The sequence below is a fragment of the Manis javanica genome, chromosome 2 (assembly GCF_040802235.1).
Source record: "Manis javanica isolate MJ-LG chromosome 2, MJ_LKY, whole genome shotgun sequence".
NCBI lineage: Eukaryota > Metazoa > Chordata > Mammalia > Pholidota > Manidae > Manis > Manis javanica.
Window position 1 is genome coordinate 94,144,525 of NC_133157.1, and position 18,180 is coordinate 94,162,704.

An 18,180-nucleotide genomic window follows, 5' to 3' on the forward strand; every position below is an offset into this window, starting at 1 on the left:
CCACTGCTGGCCGCCGTGCCCCTTAATATTTCCAACTACTCCTTCCATGCAGAAAGACAACCCCTCTGCCCCCTGGCAGACATACCCCTATGGGAACCAGAATACGCAGATAATCTCACCATCTACCACTGTGTAAGCCCAACTCCACCCCCCTCCAGCGCACTTCACTGCCTCTCTATCTACACCCCTACCTCCGGCTCTAAGACTTTTACGCAACCGGGACACTTCTTTTAGTGTAATAGCAGTCTTTTCAACTCACTGCCTCTCAACTCCGATACACCCTGCATTCTCGTCACCCTAATCCCACAGTTAACACTTTACAGCATGGCAGAATTCCTTGAGCTCCAACTTCCCTTGCCCTCGCGCACAAAAAGAGCTGTGTTCCTTCCCATCATAGTCAGTAGCTCTTTGATCACCTCAGCCATTGGGGCAGGGTTTTCGGGAGAAGCCTTGGGTCACTCTCTATAGGCAGTTAGAAATCTCAACGCCAAACTTGAGGGAGCCCTGACATCCACTGCCGATTCTCTAGCCTCTCTCCAAAGACAGGTCACTTCGCTAGCTAAAGTCACCCTTCAAAACCGGCGGGCCCTAGATCTGCTTACAGCCGAGAAGGGCGGCACCTGCGTCTTCCTCTGGGAAGAGTGCTGCTATTACATCAATGAATCTGGCATTGTAGAAACTGACATTACCAAACTCACCGACCTTGCCTCCAGTCTCCACTCTGCTTCCAATTCCAACCCATTCTCGTCAATACTAACAAACCCCCTCCTCACCTGGCTCTGGCCCATTGCAGGCCCCATAATAATCATTCTTCTCGCCTGTCTCTTCTTACCCTGTATAATAAAGTTCATCAAATCCCAAGTCGGAAAAATCTCTAATCTAGCTTTCAACCAGCTTTTACTCAGGAACTACCAGCTTCTGGCCACAGAAGATCCCTCACCCTCACGTGACCTCCTCACCACACGCTGAGATGGACCCCTCTCTCCACTGGAAACTGTTCCTGGAAACAATAGCCGCAGACGCCTGGCTCCTGACACCCATATCCTCTTAGCCAACCTATGGTTACAGGGAACCTTCATTGATTTCCAATCCTGAAGAAGTCCACATCTACTCGTCCTTACTGCGTGGAGTCCTATCAGCCCTTTCCTCCCAATCCTCAAGCCCTCACTCCCTTCTCTGCCCCTGTTCAGCAGGAAGCAGCCAGAGAGAAAGCAACGTCCACAAACCCATAGAGGAGAAAGGGGGGAATGAAGGGTCCCCACCAGTAAGATGGCAGACTTCCGGCTTCTCTTCGGGGGGGGGGGGGGGGTCCTCAGTTCCCGCCGGCGCCACCTGAAGCCCAATCACCTCTCGCCCCCCTCCCAATCCCAGCACCTAGCCAACAGCCACCAGCCCCGTAGAAGTGACACCTCAATCAATTCATGCCCCCTCCTATATAACCCAGCACCTTTCCCTAATAAAGCGGAACTCTCCGGTGAATTGCTGCTATGTGTCGCTCCTTTCCTTTCAAAAAGACCCCAAATTAATCAATTAAAGCTTAAAAAGCCAGGAGCAACCTGGCCTGGAATGTTTGAATATTCCCCAGATAAAGGAGGGTACCTCAGCATAGCCCATGTCTTTACTGTGTTAAACATGCAGGCTCAGCTGTAAACAACATAGTGAAAGTCAGGAAGGACTTATATTTTAATACCCAGGAAGTTAAAAATGTAAGATTCTTAACTTACTCTTTAGCAAACAGACAATAACTCAGCCCACCTTGGGGGGTGGGCAGGCAGCCTGTGTGATCTGCTCCCAGACCAGGACTCCGGTATCCCAGGGAGAAATCAGAGCAGGAACCTCCTTGTGTTAATTCTAAGTATTCAAAGGCCACTTAACAAGTCTGCATCCCCAGCCCTTAGTCACATTCCTAAAGAATCCATAAAAGGGGGAATCCCCGGCCTTTCGGGGCGCTCCTCTCTCTGAGGTCGCCCACTCTTTGTAAGTGTGTAACCTTTTTAATCTTAACCTTTCTCTCTCCAAACCTTTCAGGGCGCCTCTCCTTGCTGAGGTTGCCTGCTGCACTTCTCTCTTTAAGTAACTTTAAATAAAACTGTTACTCTGCTTCACTGTTTCTCTGCCCTTCCAGTTCTTTGTCGCGGCGGGGACAAGGCCCGAGGAAAAGATACAATGCTTCCCCAACAGAAGTAATTTGGAAATATTTTCGTCAAATTTGTAGGAAAAGAGTGTGCCTCTTTATAAAGACCAAGTTTTTGAGCTTTCCATTCTGTTACGTCTATCAACGACTTTTGTATTAGTAAGATGATTTTAATTACTGTAGTTTTAAATCTTGCACGTTTAATTTTTCTAGCACTTTTGCATTTTTTAAGTTCATTAATCATGCGCTGTTATTTAAGTGTAAAAACACAGGTGTGATTCTGCAGGATGGAGGACAAGTACATATCCAGGGAACTGACATACATACATATATATATAAATAACTTAAGCCAAAATTACAAGGACCGTATAAGTTAACAGATCTTACTGCTCACCTGAACCTTCTCACGTACCCAAAGGTCAGTTTTACTTTTTTCACAATTTGTCCAAGAGCCCAAGGCGTGCAATCCAGTGACGTGAGCGTAGGCTCCAGCGGAGCTGAGGAGCGCAGGACCCCAGGCGGTCCCCGCGGGGCGTTGGTGGGTATAGAATCCCCTAGCCCGGGTTGCTAAGGCAGGCGCTGTCTCCCGCCCCGCGCCAGTGCAGGCACTGCAGTCGGGGTCCGCAGCGCCGTAGGTAATGGAGCACCTGCCGCGGGGCATCATGGGGTGTGTAGTCCCGGCCCTCAGGGCAGTGTGGGTAGCGCTGGCTGGAGCTAGCCGGACGCTCGCCGCGCGCTGGCCGTCCTTCCCGCCCGTGGTGAGCGAGCCAGCCCCCGGCTGCCGGCTTCTCGAGCAGAAGGCCAGGTAGGGGTGGAAGGCCGGGCGAGGGCGAGCGGCGTGGTCCGCTCTGGCCGCGGGCCTAGAGGGTTGGTTTCCGGGGCGCCTCGGAGGGGCCGTCGTCGGTGGGTTCAGGTCGCAAGCTATCCCCCGGGTCGGGGGCCTAGCATCCCGTCCTGGAGGGAGCGTCGTAGCCGGGTTTGGTTTTGGGGACACGGTCACCCTCTTCCGGAGCAGGCGCCTCCCTCCGGGCGCGCTTGCGGCTGGGTGGGACTCGCCGTGGCGGCGGCGCCTCTGGGCCCCGAGGCCGCTTTTTGGGGAAGGCTGGCCAGCGGCAGAAACTCAGACTTGCCTTGATGGTGGGGGCACTGGGGCCGAGCTGCGGTCTGGGCCCCCGCCGTCAGGGTGTGGTGTGGAGTGGAGCAAGTGCAATGGTGCCGAGACAGGAAGCCTTCCCCTAGCCCAGGGGCCTGCTGGTTGTATTCCTGAATTAGTGGGGGCAAGACATCCAGATTTAAGTTATTCATTTTAACTTTACATTATGAAAACATTGCAAACATAAGCCAGTCACCGTAAAATTCCGCGGATTCATCGCTTAGATTCACCACTTAACAAGAGCCCTGGCCTTTCTTCTCCAAATCTGCAACCCCAACTGTGCATCTCTTTGGGCCTTGGCTCTGCCCAGGGGACTATGCTAGGCCTGCATTGCGAGTCCCGGCCTCCACAGGAAGAGTTCAAATCTGGGTCTGCCCCTTTCTCACTGAGTCGCCTTGAGCAAGTACTGAATCTCCTGGAGCTGGTCTGAGTATGGAAAGGGGTAAAAGCTTGGGTCTGGCACATTTGTGCTTTTACTAAGCCCCCTGGGCACACGGAGGATTAATGTCCTGCAGGGTGTCAGCATGAGGTCAGAGCTTTGCTCTTAAACCCACAGCCTGTGTCTGCCCCTGTGGTTGTCTTTCCCTTCCCTGCCTGGTTCTCATACCTTACTTTAGCGAAGGGGAGGGACTCCAGCTGCAGGCTTGGGCGCTTCCAGCCTCCTCTCTAGGCTGGGAGAGAATCCTGAGGCCAGAGCCCCTACTGCATGCTCAGGCCTGTCCTGGAGTGGGCGTGGTCCCCCTACATCGAGGGGAAGTGCTTATTAGAGAGTGGGGATCTCCTAGGGGCTGGCAGTCCTGTCCAGCTAGGCACCACATCCTGGTTGTGTTCATGTGCCTGTGGTCTTTGCTCATAACAGAGGGTGCACTGCTCTGCTCCTCCCTGACAGCTTGTGATGTGTAATATCCCCCTGAGGGGCTCAGAGCTGCAGGTCCTTGCCCAGAAAGGAGCCTTGCCTCTGGAAGGGACACATTCCTGCCCAGGGGTCCTCCTAGGGCACCTTCCTCTGCCCTCCTACAGAGGCTTTCCAACAGGGAGTTCCCACCCACCTTGCTTCTCTCCCTGTGCATTCCCTCCACCGCTATTTCTCAGGGCTTTGGAGCATGAGCAAAACAGGTGAGAAATCCTGTTTAAGAGCAGTAGGTGGTGGTGGTCGCGTGCCTTCTGTTCACTGCCTCTATTTCCTCAGCGTCTTGGGCATGCATAGTAGCATTCTCATTTTATAGAGAGGGAAGTGGTGTGGTAGAGCTTTTACCTTGGAACTAACTGTTCTTTAAAGTTTTTAATGAAAATTTAAGGGGAGAGGCTCTGCTTTTCAAGTTTGTGTCTCTATCTAATGCTGATAAAGGTAGAACACTCTTTCACTTTATCCTGGTCCTTGGTCTCACTCCCTGATGTTAACTTCTGTTGCTGACATTAATGACACCAGCAGAAGATAGGAATCGGACCAGACCATCCGGTGTCTTCAGGCCACATTCCTCACCACCACCCCCTTTTAAGTTTTTTCTACTTACCTTATCTTGGAATGTGGAGGGAGATTGGGTTATTAAACATAAAATTTATTATGTAAGTTTTACAGATACCAGCGAAAGCAGTGAGAATCCTCAAAGAGCATCTATCTGTGTGCTCTTCACCCAGCTTTGGTGATTGTCAGCATTCTGCACTTCCATTCTTCCTTTTAGTTTTATCTGCAGCTATTTTGCTGCAAACCCCAGATGTCATTTACCTGTAAATGCTTCCATATTCTGTATGAATAAGGTCTTTAAGGAAAACCTTCATGTCAGATCCGCCTCTTGCACACTGTATGCCTCCTTGGTCTCCCACATTTCCCACTATGAGCCTTTGCATCTCGTCAGTTCTTCCTGTCTCCCCTCCCTTCTTGGTGTTAGCTCAGCATATTGTCTTTTCTCATGTTCTAGTTCAGTTTCTTCCTGGGTCCCCCTTTTTTTTGCCTATCCCTGATTGCTGAGTCTGAAAGTCACACTCGGAGCCTCCACCATGTCCTGACTCCATGGCTGTGGGCACTTGCCTGCATTCCGGGCGAGACACCTCCCTTTCCTTTGTCACCTGTAAATGAGGCTGAGGGCAATGTCAGGTTTGGTCAAGGAGTCGTGCAGTCAGTCATTCCTCAGAAAGGACTAGGGTGCCTGGCACACAGTGAGTTGTGGTGATGATTATCAATTCTCAGTTGCCTCCGCATTGTGGGAATTGTGGGAATATATTTTATTCCGGAAGTTTTATTCCTTCAGGCTTTTATGCTTCACACATTCACTCTTGTTAACTAACTAGCTCACGTTTCTCTGGTGCAAAGATTTCTGAGTGTTCTCTGTCAGAATCCCACTGTTGCCTGTAGTCGCAGAGCACTTTATATTTGAAGACTCTGTGGCTCACGTGGTGCATGCCAGCTGTCTGACTGGTTTTGAGATGGATCTTTGAGGACCTTGTCTGGCTCCCCATGAATCACTGCTTGGCACCCAGCTATGAGGACAGGAGGGGTTGCCCTTGCTGCTCAGAAAGGAATGTTTGTCAGGGGTGTGGTGGAAACTCCAGTGAGAAAGGGTGTTGGGCTGTTACTGGGAGGCTGTGGATGCCATGGTAATAGGTAATAGGTGTAGGATTTCATTCTTCGGGACCCACTGCAGGGTCCTGGATTTGACCAGACCAGGGTCATGATTTCTTCCTTTAGTTGTCCCATCTCTGCTTCCCTTTATAATGAAAGCTATCAAGAAAGTTGTCTGTGCTTGGTAAATCCAGCTTTCGCCACCCAATTTCTAAATTCCAGGGATTTGGGAATTTTCTAGATACTTGTGATTTCTTATTTAATTCCATTCAAGTCAAAGAAGAAATTACCTATAATGTCAGTCCGTACAAGTTTGTTGGGAGTTAGTTCATGATCCAGCATATATACTGTGTTTTGGTGAAGGTATGATGGGCCCTTGAAAAGACTATATTCTGCAGTTGTTGGCTGTTGTTCTAACAATACATTGTTTGATTATGTTCAGATCTTTTATTACCTCACTGATTTGTCTAGTTATTTTTGTCAGTTTATTTAGCAGTAGTTTTACCAGTGCTATCAATTTATTTATTGATTACTTTATCAGTTGCTGATAAAGACAAGGTGCTCACAAGGATTATGGAATGGTCTACTCCATTAATTTTGTTAATTTTTGCTTCATATATTTTGAAGCACTGTTGTAAGATGCATATACATTTGCCTTTGGTATATTTTTCTGATGACTCGATCCTTTTATTATTATTAAACATCTCCTTGTGTCTTTGCTAATACTCTTTGGTTTGAAGTATACTTTATCTGATATTAGTATTGCCATTCCAGCTTTCTTATGTTTGCTGTTTGCATGGTATATCTCTTTCTATCCATTTTCTTCCAGCTGACCTGTGTCTTTATACTTAAAGCGTGATTCTTGTAGACAGCATTAGGGGTAGGGTCTTGCTTTTTGATCCAGTTTGACAGTCTGTGCCTTTTAATTAATTGGTGGGTTTATTTCATGGTTAGATTCATGTCTCTCCTTTTAGTGTTTGTTTTCTATTTGCGTCCTACTTTAAAAGTCTTCTTTTATCCCATAAGAGCTCTCTCTTTTTATGCTATTAACTTGGTGAAGACCTCACAATTTTTTTAAAAGATGGAAATATCTCATTTCATCCTTCAGTACTTCAGAATAATTTCTTAATTATGACTTGTTTTTTTCTATGTACAGAATTTCATGATCATACCTAACAAGTCACAATAACTCTTTAACATCATCTAATACCCAGTTCATACTGAACTATTGTTCATAGTCCCCAAAACGGTTTTCATTTCATTTGTACAAACTAGGACCTAGTCAAGGTTTATAAATGTGATCTGAAGAATGAAATGGTTTCTTTCTTAAGTATCTTTGCATTAAGGAAAATTTCCCCTCTTAAAAATTTCTTAATAAAATTGACTCATTGAAGACCTGGGCCATTTGCTGACTGCCTGTACTTAAATTTCAAGTCATATTTCAAATGTTGGGACCCTAATCTTGGATATAAAAGTGGAAGGGTGGGTGTAGCCATGTTATGGCTTCCAGTCTGCTTCCAGTCTCACCCCAAAATCTACATTCTGTGGAGACCTGCAGTGTTCTTTCTGTTTTGAATTTCCTGGGCCTTATCCTTTGGCCTCTGGGCAGTTGTGGGTGGTGAGTTTCTGTTTTTACTATGGCACGTCACTGGATTTCTCAATGTGAGTGCTCACCTGTGGGCTCTCTGAGGCCCTTCTCCTTTTACTAGAGTCCCCACAGGGACAGAGTCTCACCCAGGTGTTGGGGGCTCCGTCTCCCAACTGGAGATAGGGGTTGAGCCTACTGCTGACCCAGCCCTGGGGGCCTCATTTACAGTTAAGAATGGACTGCTTTGATGCCCTCTGCAGCCTGCCTTCTTCTCTCGCCTCACCCCTGCTGAACTGGGAGGCCAGGTGGATGGGTTTTCACCACCCAGGCACCCCCTTACCTCTCTCCTCTCCCCCTAGCTCTGCCTCTGCAGCTTGACTCTGTCTAGGAAGAGCGCTCAGCACACCAGGAATATGGTCCCGGGGCTCCTGACGACAAGAGATGAGGTGAGTCTTGAAGTCTCTTCCTAGACCTGTGCCTTTTCTTGTCTCGGAGCCGCTTTGCTGTTAGTCTGTACCCTGCCCTGATCTGGGGGGTGTGGCCCATCTTACCTAGGGCCTTTTCTTAGACCCCTCTGCTCTATTTACAATTCAGGCATTCAGCAAATAGTAAACTGTGAAACCCGGTTAAAATATAATGCAGGGCATCCCTACTTGTGTGCCCAGCCATTCCAGAGGCCTACAAAAGGTGAAGGCAGGCTACCTGAGCTGCCTGACAAACTTGGCAAGGTGAAGAGCCGAGGGAAGGCATGCTTCTGGGAATGTGGCAGGAAGCCTAGTGCATCTCAGCAGCCAGGTAACGAGCAGGCTGCCCCTTCCCCTGTGGGAAGCATGGAGCAGCTCCGGGTCTTTGGTCACATCAGTGTTTTCTGGGTAGAAGTGAGGTTGCTGGCCTCTTGGCTTATGGCTCAGGGAGAGATTTAAGTTTACAGGCCCTGTGCTTTCTATGTAAGTGAGTTTTCCACACTTAAAATTGGAAAATTACACCTAACAGTCTGGATTGCCAACTTCTCTCACAATCGTTCATTCTCAACTGTCCTGAGTCCATACTCTTGGCAGATGACAAGTGGCTAGAGCCACAGTGTCGTTACAACCCCTTGTGTCTCTTGACCCCAAAGCAGGAGTGTCTGCTTCCCTCACTCATTATTTGCCTGGCCCCTGAAGGCTTTGCCATCACTTACTCTTAGCCTGGGTGGGAACAGTTCAGCCAGAATCCTGAAAGCCAGGCTGAGGAGTGTGGACTTGAACTTGGAGCAAGCTGGGTTTTGAAGAATTTTGAAAAGGAGTTTGCCATACTGAAATTTGGAAATAGCTACTAGCTGAATGAGTATATGTCCTAAAGGAAAGGTTTTTCTAACCCCTAAGACAAAGCAGCATGTACTTGACATAATTGAATGGAGTTAACATTTATTGACCACCTAAACAGCTGCAGGGTGGGGCACTTTTGTGTTGATTGTATCAATTACACAGTATAATGTCAGTTGTACTAATTTAGTTTTGCATTGCCTGGCCCATAAATATATCACGTGTAGATATTTTTGCAAGATCCAAACTTGACCTTAATACTGGACTCTTTTGGTGGATGTTTGCCTGTTACTGTGCAAGATAAAAATGATTGGTTTTTAGAGAGTGTAAAAATTGAGAATGTTCCCTAAGGTAACAGGGAAGGCTTTTCTTTTGTATGTTTCCCTTTACCATTTCTGATGTTAATAAAAAAGCATTCTTGGCCAAAATGGAACATTGCACCAGTTCACTTTTCCTGTCCTTACTGTGCCACTTCCCGTGGGATCCTTAGCACACCCTGAACATCGTCCTGTCTGTGACCAGCATCTCTCAATATACAGTTTTCTCTTTTTATTCATTTCCTTGTGAGAAATTGATTCCAGGGCATGAGCATCTCAGTGGCTTAGTGTTTTAAGATGAAATTTCATATCTGGAAGTGTCAGGCTCTCATGATATACTTGTTTCGTAAAAGGACTGCAGTCTTATTTTGAAGGAATGAAAGTATAAAGGGGTTTGTTTGTTTTGCTATCTGTTATTTGAGGCATAGAAATGGCATATTTTAGGATTTTTAAAATTGCATTTCCAGATGTTTTGTTTTGTGTCAGATCTGAATTGTATAGAATATTCTGACCTGTAGTCTGTATAATTGAATATAGTATTGACTATATATACAACATGATTTTTAGGTAAAAATTCTAACAGCTTCTGCCTGAGAGGAGAAATTGGAATGTGTATTAAAGTTGTGACATAGAAGGGGGTTGTGCCTACAGGCAAATTAGTTAGCACTCTTTTATTGAATCTTAAAAATTGTTTTGAATGTCTGCTGTGTGTAAGGGCCTTTGATGGTCTGCAAACAGTGATACCTACAGCACAGCCTCCATTCAACTCCCAACTTATTTTGGGGTTTACCTATCAAAGGAAGTAAACATTAAACATTGTTTTTATTGAGATATAATGGTGAAGCTCATGGTCTGTGACTGATGGTGAGGTTATAAGGATCAGCACTAAGGATGAACAAAGGGGCTTAGCAGTTGGAAAGTGACTAGAACCAACGCCCTAGAGGCAATACCTGTTTGCGTTCTCAGACATCTACAGAGGCAGCTACACGTGTGGTCACAGTGCTGGCTTACCAGTTCAGGTGATGAGCCACTCTGGGTTTTACCGGCAGTTCTTAGGTCTCAGGCACATCGGCCAGAATGCAAGGCCTCCTTTACCTTATAAAAAGAGAACTTCAGGGCAGAAACATCATAGGCTTAGTCTTCAGTGGACTCATGTTTGAGTAGAAGATTCTTGTATAACCTAAATCAAAACAGGCCATTGTGCAATAAAGGTGGAGACAAACCGTCTTGTTTTGTGAAAGAAGAAATCTCAGATGGTTCCTCTTGGCATTGGGAATGGTCTTGAGGAATGGTCCTCAGGAGTCGAGTTTGGGGAAAGCTTGTGACATCAGCTCACTTCAGATTCCTCTGAGACCCTCCCTGAGGAACTCTGCCGTGTTCCCAGCAAGCGACCAGGCCCCACAGGAATAGGATCACAGGGATGTGATGCACATAGGAGCAAATGTCAGTGTAAAGTCAGACTTTGACCCCAGGAGACTGGTACTTCAGGAAGAAGTACGCACACATGTGTCATTTGTGGCAGAAGCTTCAGATTTAATTCTGAATTCAGGTGGGAATTCTGGTGGGAAACCCTATGTGTGTGATAATGGCAGTGACGTACTCATTCAGAATTCAAAACTACTCTATCAGAGGATTCATACTGGAGAGAAATTTTACAAGCATTCTGAAAGTTTTAAAAGCTTCAGTCAAAATTCTAATCTTAAGCATTAGATATTTCACAGTGGAGAGAACCCTTGGAATGTTACAAATGTAGGAAAAGAAAGGATTTAAATCCAGTTCAAAATGTCTTTTAGCATCAGAGCATCTCCATTTGGGAAAGAAACCCTAAAAATCTGTAAGTGTGAGATAGATAACCTTTAGTTAGAGCTCATGCCTTGATCTTCTTAGGTGCACTCAAACTCATAGGAGAACCCTGTAAGGTGTGTGGCAATTTTATCTGTAGCTCCTATCTGGCCCAACACCAAAGAATCCACTTCAGAGAGAAGCCCTATAGATGTGATGAATGTAGGGGGGTTTCTGTTGAACCCACACTTGGCCAGCATCAGAGAACTCATGGTGTGGGAAGAAAGCCATACAGACATGACGTCAGCAGTGAGTGTTCTGTGAGCTCCCGCCACCTGCGCCACCACAGAACCTACATGGGTGGGGAGCTGTGTGGGTGTGGTAAGTGTGGGAAAGCCTCTGTCCAAATACTTTATTCAGCATCGGAAAGTTCACACTGGAGAGGAGGCGCATGTGTTATCTTACAGGGCTTGCATAAAAGAACGCCACAGAATAGGTGGGTTAAACAACAGAAATTTAATTTTCCCAGAGTTCCGGGGGCTGAAAAGCCCAAGGTGAAGATGCCAGCCACCCCTTTTTCTGGAGAGGGCATTCTTCCTGACTTGCAGATGACTGTCTTTCTCCTGTGTATGTGCATGATGGAGACAGAGCTCTGGGCTCGCTTCCTCTTATGTGGTACCATCTCCAAGGATCAAGGCCCAGCCCTTACGACCTCACTGAATCTTAACATTTCCATAGAGGCCCCATCTCTGAATATAGCCACATTGGTGTGAATATAGCCACATTGGTGTTACTCAGCGTAAGAATTTCGAGGAATATGATTCAGTCCACAGCATTCCCTCCCAGCCCCCCACCCCCAAATTAGTGTCCTTCTCATGTGAAAATACATTATTTCATCCTAACAGTCCCTAAAGTCTTAATTCATCCGAGCATCAGCTTTAAAATCCAAAGTCTCATCTAAATCAGATACTGGTGAGACATGAATTGTGGTACCATTCATCCTAAGGGAAAATTCCTCTCCAGTTGTGAACTTGTGAAAATGGATGAGTTATGTACTTCCAAAGTAAAATGGTAGACAGGCATAAGGTACATATTCCCATTCCAAAAGGGAGAGATCAGAAAGAATATAGGGTAATAGATCCCATTAAGTTCAAAACCTAGCAAGGTAAGTTGGATTGGATCTTAAGGCTGGAGAATAATCCTCTTTGGTTTGGTGCTCTGCTCTCCAGGCCCACCAGGTTGGCAGCACCCCTTCAGCTGGGAGGGGTGACCCATCTGTGTGGCTCACTGAGAAGGTCCTGCTGAAATTGGAAGGGACAGCCTTGTCTCCTGGGCCTGTGGTGAGATTGGCAGCCCTGACAACTTCTGAATTGCCTTTGGGGTCATCCTTTTATTAAAAGATAATGCATTTTCACAGCCTTCCTCATTCTGTCTCATTTTCTCTGTTTATTTTAGTCCCAGCTGGGAGTGTTTCTGTTGGTATAATTCCATCTCTATTCCTGGTTTCTGTTGAGGAGGCTGATTAAATTATGGTTCACATTGATACTAATCTTATCAAATCATTCAGGCATGCTCTCAGTGTTCTCTTCAGATCAAGTTTTCTCATTTTTTCGCAATGTGGATATTCTGAAAATTTCCCAAATTTTCACTTCAGGTTCCTTTTTTTGCTTAACATTTTCCTTCTCTCAAACATTTTATTGTAAACAGTCAGGAAGAAGCAAGCAGCTCCTTCAACACTTTGCTATGAAGTTTCCTCAGCTGACTATCCAGTCCCATCTTGCACAAGTTCAGCCTTCCACAAAACACTAGAACACAGTTCATTCAAGTTCTTTGCCCCTTTTAACAAAGATTACCTTTCCTCCAGTTTCCAGCAACCTGTTCATTTCCATGTGAGATATCACCAGAATGGCCTTTAATGTATATGTCTGCCAACATTCTTTTCATTTGTGTACTCTCTAAGAAGATCGAAGCTTTTTTTCCAGCTGTTTTCTTTCTGAATCCTCATCAAAATCACCTTTCACATCTGTTATTTCTGCCAACAGTAGCTTCACATCAGTCTTGGGTTTTTCTAGCATACACCTGAGAACTCTTGAAACCTCTACCCATCACCCATTTCTAAAGCCACTTCCACAGTTTTAAATATATGTTACATCATATACACCCCACTTTTAGTTTCAAAATCTGTACTAGTCTGCTAGAGCTGCTATAACACAACATCATAAACTAGTTGGCTTAAATGACAAATTTATTTCCCACAGTTCTTGAGGCTAGGAAGTCTAAGACCAAGGTGCTGTCAGATTCAGTTCCTGGTGAAGATTCTTCCTTGCCTGCAGAGATAGAGTGCCTGGTCTCTTCCTTTCCTTATAAAGTACCAGCCTACTGTGTCAAGGCCCTGTTATTATGACCTTATGTAACCTTACTTCCTTGGAGACTACATCTCCGAATATAGAAACCTGAATTTGGGGAGGATACAATTTAGTCCATAGTACCCCATAAATGTTAGGAATGTGGAAAAGCCTTTAATCAAAATTGACAGCTTAACCAGCATCAGAGAATCCACAAGTGAAAATGCACAGGAATTGAGAAAACCATTTAAATAGAATTAATGAAATTCTGATTTTGTTGAATGTCAGAGAATTGATAGAGGGTGAAAGGCCATAGATATGTGTGATACACAAGGAGCTTCCATGTGGTAAGCCACCTGGAGCCTGACTGCACATCACAGTACTGATACCAGGAAACTTAAGGAACATGGGGGAGATTGAGGTTACTCAGTGAGTGCAGGAGGGCAGTGAGAGCCATGTGAATAGTCTCTGTTTACAATTTGTTGGAAGTATAATTCTGGACCATTTAAAAAGATATGGAAAGTGCCCTTGGACACACAGCTGGAAAGTGACTTTAAGAATTTTGTTGATGTGAAATTCACATAACAAAATTAACCATTTAAAAATGTACAGTTCAGTGGTATTCAGTACATTCACAGTGTTGTGCAACCATCACCCCTATATAGTTCCAGAATTTTTTCATGACTCCCAAAGCAGTCATTAAGTTTTCACTCCCCATTTGCTCCCCAACCCCCAGATACTAACAACTACTAATTTGCTTTGTGTCTCTGTGGCTTTTCCTATTGTGGCTATTTCATATAAATGGGATCCTATGATTAAACAAAACAAAACTCTGTGGTATGAAAATAGCAAAGTAAGGGAAATCTATGGCTCTGTACCTGCCCAAAAGCAACTAATGTGAACTGCTAATTTTGTAGAACACTGGAATCTAATCAAAACTGGAAGATGCAGTGAGGAAAGAAGCACCTACTTGTGGTGGGAGAGTGCTGTTGCATTTTCAACTGCCCATCTACAGAGTGTGCACAAGGAAGCCCAGGCACAAACACTCTAAAGCACTGTTTAAATATGCACAAAGAGCTAATGGAAACCATGAGCATGGAACTAAAGGAGGTAGGTCAACAGTATTTGAACAAATAGAGCATATCAATAAAGACAATTATATGCAGAAGCCATATAGAAATCCTGGAGCTGCAAAGTACAACAGAAGTGAACAGTTTATTACAGAGGTTCAGCAGTATATTTAAGCAGGCAAAATAAAGTGAACTTGAAAATATCTCAACTGAGAATGCCCATTCTGAGGAACAAAGAGAAAAGAATAAGGAAAAATGAACAGCTTAAGAGACAGCAAGTGAGAAGTTATATTTGTTACTTCTAAGGGATCCTCAGTAAGATTAATGACTGATTTCTCATCAGAAACCATGGAGGCTGCCAGTCAGTGGGATGACATATTTAAATTCTTGGAAATAAAACCGTCAACTAAAAATTCTATGTCTGGCAAATTATCCTGAAGGCAAAACTAAAATGTTTCTAGATAAAACCTGGGAGGGCTCCTTAAATAGTAGATATTGGTCTACAAAAAATGCTTCAAGCTGAAACAAAAGGACACTAAACAGTAACTTAACCATAAGAAAGAAAAGTACATTAGTAAAGGAAACGTCATAGGTATATACAAAAGCCAATATTATACTTTTCAGTTTGGTTAGTAACTTACACTTTTCCTGTATGATTTAAGGCAAACATACTCAAAAAATGACAAATCTATGTTAATAGTGTTAACCTTAAAAATAAAGCTGTTGGGTATTTTACCAGCAAAATGGGTTTATTTGGGAACAGCAGAGAATTGCAATTCTAGACATACACCTAATGCAGAACCACAGGCAAGTCTGTAGAATAAAGGAGAGGGGGCTCATTTATAGAAAAAAGGGAGAAAACTGGGGGACTGTTGTAAGCAAAAAGTCCCTTGGAGGAAAATGGAATCCCATGTGTTGTGGCTGTTCATCGATTGAGTTATAACAGTCTCTCATTGGCTGGGCTGTTTCCAGGCTGCTGCTGGGGGAGACAGAAATGCTTCCTACCTCGTATTGGGTGGTAAAGTAGTCAAAATAGTAGAGTTCTAAGGTGTCCTTCTCTTCCTTCCTGTTGGGTCTGCAATTGATCAGGAGTGGTGCATGGGAGCTTCCCCTGTGCTGGTGCCATGTCATAAGGTTTCTCTTTATCAATTTTTACAGTAGGCATACAATGTACAAAGATGTGATCTGTAACAATTACAAAATAAGGGGAGAGGGGTGGAAAAGTATAGGAATAGAGGGTTTGTTAAGATGGTAGATTTTATAAATTTAATATGGCAATCTGCAAGGTAACCACTAAGAAAATACTAAAAAAATAACTGAAAAGCAAGGAAGGGAATAAAGGTGATTCATGACCAAAATAAGTAAATAAATATTTTATAGGTCAGAAATGGAATTGAAAAACAAGACATAAACACAGTAAATAGCTAAAAAGGAGAAGTAAATCCTTCCTTTTCAGTAATTACATTAACTGTAAATGGAACAAACTCCTCAATCAAAAGGCATAGATTAGCAGACTGGATTTAAAATTTTAAAAAGCACAATCAATGTATGTGCTTCCTAAAGAAAGAGGCCATATATGAAAAATCCACTAACATCATTCTTAATGGTGAACTGAAAGCTTTTTCCTGGAGAACAGGAATGAGATAAGAATGCCAGTTTTTTTTTAGATAGTTTGTGTGGCATAACACAGTCATCAGGCCAGCACCCAGTTTCAGCCCCTCAGGGCCTGCCCATCCTAGCTCCAGCCCTGCTCACAGTTGACACCCTGAGGGCACTGAGGATGTCCAAGGATTGCTAAGGGATCCTGAAGGAAAGCCCCAAAGTTGGGGTCAGAAGCCCTAGGTATTAGTCCCCACATTGACACTCACCATCCTAGTAACAACTAGTAAAATTGTTTTTCTTTGGACAAGTCACCTAAGAAGACAGCTACATAAGAGTAGCTAAGTGGGGTGCTCAAGATGGTGGTGTGAGTAGGGCAGAGGAAATCTCCCAAAACCATATATATTTTGGAAATACAACAAATACAACTATTCCTAAAAGAGGGACCAGAAGATACATTACAACAGCCAGGCTACATGTACATCTGTGAGAATGCAGCATCTCACAGAAAGGATAAGATACAAAGCCGTGAACTGTAAGGACCCGAGCATTCCCCCCACCCCAGCTCACCCCAGAGGATGGGGTTGGGGTGGGGAGGAAGTGGAAGCACAGGACTGCTAAATAATGAGCCCTAGTAATCTGCACCAGGAGCACAGACACATTGCATGGTGTGCTGAATATTAGAGAAATGGAAAAGTAAAATCCAAGACACAGACTGAGAGCGGGTCCCCATAGCTGGCTCACCTGAGACAAAAGAAAAGCGGGCACTTTAAAAGACTTAAAGGGACAAGGGCTTAACAGCTGGACAAAATCGGCCTCACACACTCAGCCCAGCAGGATGGGAATCTTAAGGAACTTCAGGTGCCCTAATTCCCTGGGTGGAAACAGAGCTCTGAAGACCTTCTGGTTATAAGCAGCCTGCCGTTCATTGCCCTCCTACCGGCACTACAAGCAAACCAGCTGACCCACCATTGCTGCAGACCAGCCAGGGAGCAGCGCTGCCCACAGCAGCCACACAGAGTCTTCTCCCAGCAGGCAGCTAACCAGGCCACACCCAGAGTCTGCCCCCTGTGCGCAGCTGCCCGGCACAGACAGAGGAAGCTGGTGTAAAGTCCAGAAGGCATGAAGGGGCACCATTCTCGCAGGAGAACAGATGCCGAGCACCTGCAACCCCCCAGCAGAACCCTAGGCCATCAGGAGGGCCATCCTGCCCACGGCAGCTCAGGGGATTAACTCAGGGACTGCTCCCTGTGTGCAGGTAACTGGCACAGGCAGCGGGGAAGGGCAAGGTGACCAGCAAGGAAGGGACTTAGTTCTCCCAGCCAGCACACATGCCACTTGTTGGCGATCCCTTCTATTGCCATGAAAAGGCAGAAGAACCTGGTTCAGTCCAAAATCACTCAAACAATGCCAGAGAGAAGGCCTGTTGAGATAAATATAACCAATGTTCCTGAACAAGAATTCAAAATAAAAGTCATAACCATACTCATGGACCTGCAGAGAAATATGCAAGAGCTAAGGGAGGAAGTCTGGAGGGAGATAACAGAAATGAAGCAATCAATGGAAGAGCTTAAAAGCAGACTGGACGAGGTGCAAGAGGCTGTTAATGGAATAGAAATCAGAGAACAGGAATACAGAGAAGCTGAGGCAGAGAGAGAGAAAAAAGGATCTCTAGGAATGAAAGAATATTAAGAGAACTGTGTGACCACTCCAAACAGAACAATATTCACGTAATAGGGGTACCAAAAGAAGAGACACAAAAAGGGATAAAAAGTGTCTTTGAAGAAATAATTGCTGAAAACTTGCCCAAGCTGGGGAAGGAAACAGTTTCTCAGACCATGGAAGCCCACAGATCTCCCAACACAAGGGACCCAAGGAGGACAACACCAAGCATATAATAATTAAAGACGAGGACAGGGTATTAAAGGCAGCCAGAGAGAGAAAAAATACCACCTGCAAAGGGAAACCCATCGGGCTATCATCAGTCTTCTCAACAGAAACCTTACAGCCCAGAAGAGAATGGCATGATATATTCAATGCAATGAAACAGAAGGGCCTTGAACCAAGAATACTGTATCCAGCACAATTATCGTTTAAATTTGAAGGAGGGATTAAACAATTGCCAGACAACCAAAAGCTGAGGGAATTTGCCTCCCACACACCACCTCAACAGGGTATGTTAAAGGGACTTCTCTAGATGGAAGTACTCCTAAGGCTAAGTAGATGTCACCAGAGAAAATAAAATCACAGCAAAGAAAGCAGACCAACCAAATACTAACTAAAGGCAAAAAATAAAATCAGCTATCCAGAAGTCAAGGGGAACACAAA

General features: G+C 44.9%; 1 protein-coding gene across 6 annotated transcripts in view; it reads left to right on the top strand.

The window, feature by feature from the left end:
- Nucleotides 1-18,180, top strand: part of ZNF169 (zinc finger protein 169) — a 101,696-nt gene that overhangs the window by 47,998 nt on the left and 35,518 nt on the right. The window contains exons 1-3 of one of the 6 annotated variants that reach the window (XM_017643180.3): nt 2,705-2,939; nt 7,795-7,881; nt 14,101-14,293. In XM_017643180.3, coding sequence (XP_017498669.1) covers nt 14,249-14,293 — 45 coding nt within the window. In that variant the 5' untranslated portion in view covers nt 2,705-2,939; nt 7,795-7,881; nt 14,101-14,248. Of the gene's footprint in view, nt 1-2,294; nt 2,673-2,704; nt 2,940-6,982; nt 7,663-7,794; nt 7,882-14,100; nt 14,294-18,180 lie in introns of those variants that run through there. The other 5 variants (XM_073228913.1, XM_073228915.1, XM_017643182.3 and 2 more) reach the window with 5 other exon arrangements.